This window comes from Sinocyclocheilus anshuiensis, unplaced genomic scaffold (genome assembly GCF_001515605.1).
Source record: "Sinocyclocheilus anshuiensis isolate Anshui unplaced genomic scaffold, SAMN03320099.WGS_v1.1 scaffold173, whole genome shotgun sequence".
Lineage (NCBI taxonomy): Eukaryota > Metazoa > Chordata > Actinopteri > Cypriniformes > Cyprinidae > Sinocyclocheilus > Sinocyclocheilus anshuiensis.
The window spans coordinates 571642-578972 of record NW_015536480.1 but is presented as its reverse complement, the minus strand read 5'-3'; the positions used below and the strand labels follow the sequence as shown (position 1 = coordinate 578972).

Below are 7331 nucleotides of genomic sequence, written 5' to 3'. Positions count from 1 at the left end.
AGGAAGCTGGAAGTTGGTGTCTAACAAGACTTACGTGGGACACAGCACTTTCGGAAGGAACCCGGGGAGAAGCTATTGATTTGTTTGAGGAGTATGTGCGACTTCAGAAAGTTAAGTTCCACAGAAGCCTTACGCCTGCAAGTTGGAGAGGAAAACCTTGGGGAATCACGTTTTCGGATGGGAGTGATAAAACCTATGGTGCATTGTTATATCTCAGGTGGAACACAAGCCAAGGAGTGGCTGTTCGGTTAGTTGAGTCCGAAGCCAAGCTAACACCACTTGAATTGAAGGGGGTCCTGTAAAGGCAGAAGTCTGTGGTGCAGTCTTTGCAACATGTCTTAGGAAATATTTCAAAAGCATGGAAGAATCGAAGTAGAGAAATGGTGTCATCTTGTGGATAGTCAGACGGTGTTGGGAGCCATCCAGCGTGATAGCTATGGGTATCAAACCTTTTTTGCAAATAGGATCGGAGAGATTCAGAAGACAGTAACGACTGGTGATTGGTGGTGGATTCCAGGGGATCTGGACATCGCAGACATCATCAAACAAAGGGCAATCCCCAAAGATCTTGATGTGGCAGAATGGACCAGAATTCCTTAAAAGGTCAGTGGATGAATGCCCCAAGAAATCAGCAGCTGAAATTGCTAATGATGCTAGAGAAAGGGTCAACAAGCTCCAAAGGAAAGTCTTCTCAGCGGCAGTGACTAGAGCTCAGATGGAGGAAAGCACTGAAGAGAAGAAGGTATCAGTACCTGGTGAGTTGTCTCGACTGGAACTGCTGAGCAGACTAATCACTAAAATATTAGTGGATATTGAGAAGTTCAGTAGTCTGTCAAGGTTGACAAGGGTCATTGGCTGGGTGTGGCGCAGTGTGAGGAAATGGCTGGAGGTAAAAAATAAAAAATCAGCATGTGGGAAACAAGATTCAGATGGAATCAGTGAACGTGTGCTGACAGTGAAAGAAGGAGAGGATGCATTGAAGGAACTCTTTTTGGCAGTTCAAAAGAGCACAACATTTCCTGAGACCACACTCTGCAGACTGGTTGTATTTAAAGATGAAAACACCGGACTTCTTGTGTGCAGTGGAAGATATGAGGCCTTTGAGAAAGAGAGATCCACCATTCCATTATTACCCATGGAAACACGAGTATCATTACTACTAGCTCATGAAGCACATAATGCAAACCATGAGGAGATTGCTGGGACTCTTCTGAGAATGAGGAAAGTAGCATGGGTAGTAAAAGGTCGAAGACTGGCAAAAAGGGTGGTGGAAAGTTATGTTATCTGCAGGAAAGCAAGAGCAAAGATGTGCAAGCAGATTATGAGTGATCTCCCACCTGAAAGGATTGAACCAGCTGCATGATTGTGTATTGTTGCATGGCTTCAAGGGCTATTCGTGCTGATGTTGCAAGCGATCAATCCACTGAGGAATTCTTATTGTCTTACATGAGGTTCACTGCTTTGAGAGGACATCCCAAGAAAGTGTGGATGTAGGCTTAAACTTTGTGGGAGCACAGTCAGCCCTGAAATATCTTTACAAGTTCCTGGAGAGAGTACATAATCCAGAGCTTGAAGAGGAAGCTGGCAAACATGGAACTTATTGGTTTTGGAAGTTTCATCCAGCAAACTCACCCCATAGGAATGGAGCAGCTGAAGCTGCTGTTTGTGTGATGAAGAGAGCTCTTCTTAATCTAGGAGGTGATAGTATCTTCATGTGGGGAGAATTCCAGACTTTTCTGTACATGGCAGCAAATCTGGCAAATGAAAGGCCCATAGATGCATGAACGCAAAGTCGTGAGTATTGTTTGGAGTATGTTACACCGAACTCTCTGTTGTTGGGAAGACAGAGTGCAAGAGGAGATCCAGGCAATTTCTATTTTGCAGGATACCCGTACAAGAGATTGAGGGTCATCCAAGGAGAAATTAGTGGCACACAAAGGAAAGAAATGTCACCGTAGGAGACATTGTCTGGGTTGCAGACCAGAATGCTCTAAGAGGTCAATACAGGTTAGGAAGAGTAATCAAGGCGAAAGCTGATCCTAAAGGTATTGTAAGAGATGTTGACGTCAGAGTTTTCTCAAGTCATCCAGTCTTTTGTTCGGGTCGTGAGAAGACAGATATGAAAAAGGTCTCCAAAGGTGAAAGAATCAAAATCCCATCAACCGTTTTTCATAGGGATGTTCGACGGTTAGTTGTGTTGACCCCAGTGGAGGAGCAATCCAAGAATCTGGAAGAAAGGAGTTGGGTGTGACATCTTAGATTCAAGAACCAAGAGTGTCTAGTGGGAGGTGTGGAGTTAGAAACATAATTTGTTCATTCAAAAGTGATTTGACTGGTGAAGAAAACTGAAATTTCTGTGTGGCGAATTGATTGCATCATGATTATGTAAGAGGAAGCAGGTTACGGAAAGCTACGAAAAGCGTCGGAAACTGGCGATGTATCACGGAAGAATGTGTATCAGGTGCGCTTTGTAATTAGTTAATACACTGAATGGCATAAAAGTGAAACAAAGTGCTCATTCTAAAAGATTAACAGCGCGATGAGTCTCTGGCGGCACAATGCCTCTTCTACAGAAAGGATTGCATGACTAAAGAGTCACGAGTAGATGAGGACGCTAGAAATCGGATGCACATCAGTGATTAGTCAACCTGGGACGCTGTTGGTAGGATGAAACTATTTAAACAAGTTTAATACTGATTTGTGTTCAGACAAATGGCATCTTGTGCGTAAATACCATCTTGTGTGTTATTTGAACCGTAAGAGACATTTTACCAACTTCTTTTGTGCATGATAATGTTGCACTGTAATGCATACGGTTCATATGTGTACTATTAAGTGTATTTGAGAGTGTGCATATTGTGTAGACATGTTAATGCATGGGATGTCAAATATTTGATTGTAATTAGGTACTTTATTCTGTTTTTTTTTAAAGGTTATCAACCAAATCTGAATCTATTTGAACTTAAGCTGAGCTTTTTGCTATTGAAATGGCAAACTACTGTTTCAAGATCACCATCTAACTTCAATCAAACTATCATCTGTTGGAAAACTGCTTTAATCAATTATGAAATTGAATGGAAATCAACACACTGCAAACCAACCATGATTGTAGAAAGTGTATTGAAGATGCAAAGTAAAAGCCATTTTTGAGTTGATCCTAGTGTCCGTGGTTGACTGGGCTCTTTTTCGAGTTAAAGGCAGTATTGATGTGTGAACTTCCAAAATAACTCGACAGTATGTCATTTTTTGTTTCTTCAAAATGACCAGAAACACTGGTCCCCTCTTGGTCAGTGTAGAGTGACAGTCCCCTGTTAGTAACATAGACGTGTATATGTGTGTGCATGTGCGTGTGTAAGTAAATGCACAGTGTATTTCACAATGTTTACTGTTAATGTTTATTAATGTTTAAATATATTTAGGACATGTTAGACCAGTAAACCACGCTATTTTGTAGCACTTTATTTTAAGGTGTTTTTGTTACACATTACATGTACTTACTCTTATAATAGCAATAAATTATGCATAATTACATGCAAGTAACCCTAAGTCAAACCCTAATTCTAACCCTAACCATATAGTAAGTATTATTAATATTTTCTATATTTCATAAATACAGGGATGTCTGTAAAATAAACAGCAACAGTTCTGTAAAATTACAGATTCTTTTTAAAGGCATTTAAATTCACAATTTATTATTGTACTTTTTCAAATATTTTCATTAAAAAAAAATACAAGAAAATATGTAAGATAAGTGGTAAAACTACTGTTATTGCTACTGTTACAAATATATTTTTTTTACAATGTTTTTTACAGTGATTTATAATGTCTGAATAATAGTTGTTTATTAATAATAAATAATGTGTTTTTAATGTGTTAATAATTGTGTACCATCTCATGTATAAGACATCACTATGGAAACCAAATCCTCTCAAGAACAGACAGAAATGCAATAATGGTGATTGTATAAAGAATCAAGAAAGTCAAATCTATGATTCTTGCCACTCTGGTCCAGCACAGTGATCTCTGCATCCCATTCTGATCTCTGACTGAGTCTGGAGGGCTCTGCAGGTCTCCTACATCTATGACAGAAAATACAAAACATTGTTGTTCTGGATAAACACTATATTTAGTATGTGATACAGGAAAATGTTCCTTATAATCAGAGACTTACTATCTCGTCCAGTAATAGCAGCTGTAGTTTCCACTGATCTCTTCTCTGCTCCTTTAGCCTTCAGAAGATTCACAAGGATGGTTTCCAGAATGCTGATGCCAATGAGACTGTAAATCACACTGCAGTAAATCCCTGTGAAAATAGCAAATTATGACAAACTGGTTTATGAGAAGTGAAGATGGTAAAGCTGTTTGTGGAGTTGTTTAATCAACAGTTTTGGAATTAGTGACTTTATGGTTCAGAACCATGTTAATTTCAGCTCTACATGGTCTCTGATTGAAAGAAGTCCAAATGGACATGATTTACTGGCATAGGGTCCTGCTGTACATAAAGAAAGACTGATTTGATAATTGTTTCAATGTTTTTTCAAAATAAGTGATTTAATTAAAGTTGAAAAAAAAAAGTTTGGTTTTATGTCAATCTTAATTGATTTTTTCTCATTAAAATAACATTATTTCAGGCTGCAAACCTGATGAAAAATCAATGTTAAGTTTCAGTGTTGATTCAGTGATGGTCTGCTAACCTAAATCATTAAAACTGGACAGAGATGATGTAAAGTAAACATGATTTATTTATGTTGAGATTTAACTTAACATAATTATGGTATTCCATATACAGTGCCTTACGAAAGTATTCATACCCCTTCATTTTGTTCACGTTGTTATGTTGCTGCCTTATGTTAAACTGCTTTAAATTACTTTTTTTCCACATCAATCTACACTCCATACACCATAATGGTAAAGCAAAAAACAGGTTTTTAACATCTTTGCAAATTTATTAAAAATTAAAAACTTAAATGATTCCATTGCATAAGTATTCTGGGACAGCTGAAATTTAGCTCAGGAGCATATTGCTTGTAGATCTTACTACACTTCAAGTGAAGTTAACCTGTGCCAAATTCAATTGAATGGGTATGATTTGGAAAGGCACACATGTCTTAATAATAGGTCTAACAGCTAATAATCAGAAGCATGTAGTCTCTGTTACCCTTAATGGAAGAAGTTTGAAACAACCAGGACTCGTCATAGAGCTGGTCTCCTGGCCAAACTAAGCAATTGATGGAGAAGGGCTTTGGTTTGAGTGGTGACCAAGAACCTGATGGTCACTCTAGTTGAGCTCCATGATCATATGTGGAGATAGGAGAAATCTACAGAAGGACAAACATCACTGCAACACTCCACCGATCTGGGCTTTATGGCGGTATGGCAAGACTTAATTCTCTCTTCAGTGAAGACACATGAAAACACACTTATAATTTGCAGCTATTTATCTATAACTTTAAGGTATTATTATTATTATTCCTTTATTTCAGACTCTTAGGTCCATATCCACAAAAGTAACAAAATTCAAGACAATACATACATAAATGTACATGCCACAACACTATTTAAAAACATATAAACATTCATTCCAGTGCTTCCAATACCAGGAGGAGTACTTAGTATCACTTAATGTAGGATCACTTAGAACCATTATAATTGAATTTCTTGAATTACTCAATCGACACATAAAATTATACACATATTTCCTTAACACAGCACGAAGAGTAGGAATATTATTATAAACAAACATCTGACTTGCACTCATCCACCTTGGGAGCCTAAGCAAAATTCTCAGTGCATCATTAAATGCCACCTGAAGCTTTTTCATTTTAGCTTTACTATAATTACAGCACAAGTGTGCTGCATACAATGAAGTACAATAAGCTCTAAAAATAGCTATTTTAACCTCATCTGTACACATAAAAAATGTACGAACCAACATATTTGCTTGTCCATACAACTTACAACTTACAATATATGTTTGTTTATAATAATATTCCTACTCTTCGTGCTGTGTTAAGGAAATATGTGCACATCATCATCATCATTTAAATCATCTTTGATAATGTGACCCAGATATTTTATTTTATTCACCACATTTAATGCTTGATCACCTAGATAAAAAGATGGAAAATTTTGCTTAAGGTCCTCTTTGGTTTTAACAATCATAACCACACTCTTTTTGCTATTAAATTTTATATCAAACTGCAAACCATAACTTGAACATATACGAAGCAACTGTTGCAATCCCGCACTGTAAGGGGACAGAATAACTAAATCATCAGCGTACATCAGATGATTTATAAGACGATCCCCTATTACACATCCAGTTTTACAATCGTTTAACTTTAAAGAAAGATCATCCATACACAAGTTAAAAAGAAGAGGAGACAGTATTCCACCTTGACGAACCCCATTCATCATATAAAAAGGTGCTGATACACTCCCACCCCATCTTACTCGGGTTACGTATGTAACCATGGTTCCCCGAGGGAACGAGACGCTGCGTCGAGGATCGCTTTGGGAATGCCCCTGCGTGACCGCGTTCTGAAGCACGTTTCAAATCAGCCCAATGGAGTAGCGAGACGTCACCAGAAAGTATAAAAGTGCATCCGGCAGAGCGCAAACCAACTTCTGCTCTTCAGTAGCGCTCTGTGTATGTGTCTGTCTATTTACTGTTGTCTGTCCGCACAAGCATATATAAAAACAATATCATGAAAAAGTCTATGGCGAGCGAACGGCATTACAAACGCTGTGTTCCTCCCTGTCCACGATATCTGGCGGCGGGGGATACACACGATTTGTGTGTCCCTCGCATATGAGGAGCTCGTGGAGGTTGTGACTCGTGCTGTAGCCAAATTAAATATCGATTGGCCAGCCGAGAAACAGGACGCTCGTCCTAAGAGCAAATTAGACGAGCGTTTCCTGAGGCCGAGGTCACAGCCTTCACGACGGGGCCTTCCGTTTTTTCCCTATCTCCATGCTGAGGTGTCAAGATCGTGGGAAAAACCGTATTCTTCCCGTATCTATAGCCCCACAGTCTCTAATTATTCCAATATCGTGGGACTGAATGAGAAGAGATATGGGGCGATACCAATGGTGGAGCAGACGCTCACGAGCTATCTCTCCCCATCCTCAGCATCGTCCCTGAAGGCCCCCGAAGCTTCCCACCAGGCCTGTTAAGCTGACATCTAGTCTGGTTGGGAAAGCTTATACGGCGGCAGGTCAGGCTGGCGCATGCTTGCACACCATGGCGGTGTTACAAGCGTACCAGGCTGACCTGCTCAAGGACCTGGATGACAGGGAGGAGGGGGAATCCGACGTGGTAGCTGAACTGC

The 7331-nt window shown here is 39.3% G+C and overlaps 1 protein-coding gene across 1 annotated transcript in view; it reads right to left on the bottom strand.

Annotated features, from left to right (window-relative positions):
• Positions 1-3909: 3909 nt before the first annotated feature.
• Positions 3910-7331, bottom strand: part of LOC107677928 (5-hydroxytryptamine receptor 3A-like) — a 57768-nt gene continuing 54346 nt past the window's right edge. Inside the window, exons 8-9 of the mRNA XM_016473034.1 lie at positions 4172-4303; positions 3910-4079 (exon numbers count right to left, since the gene is read on the bottom strand). Of these exons, the coding sequence (XP_016328520.1) occupies positions 3910-4079; positions 4172-4303 (302 nt within the window). The remainder of the gene's footprint in view (positions 4080-4171; positions 4304-7331) is intronic.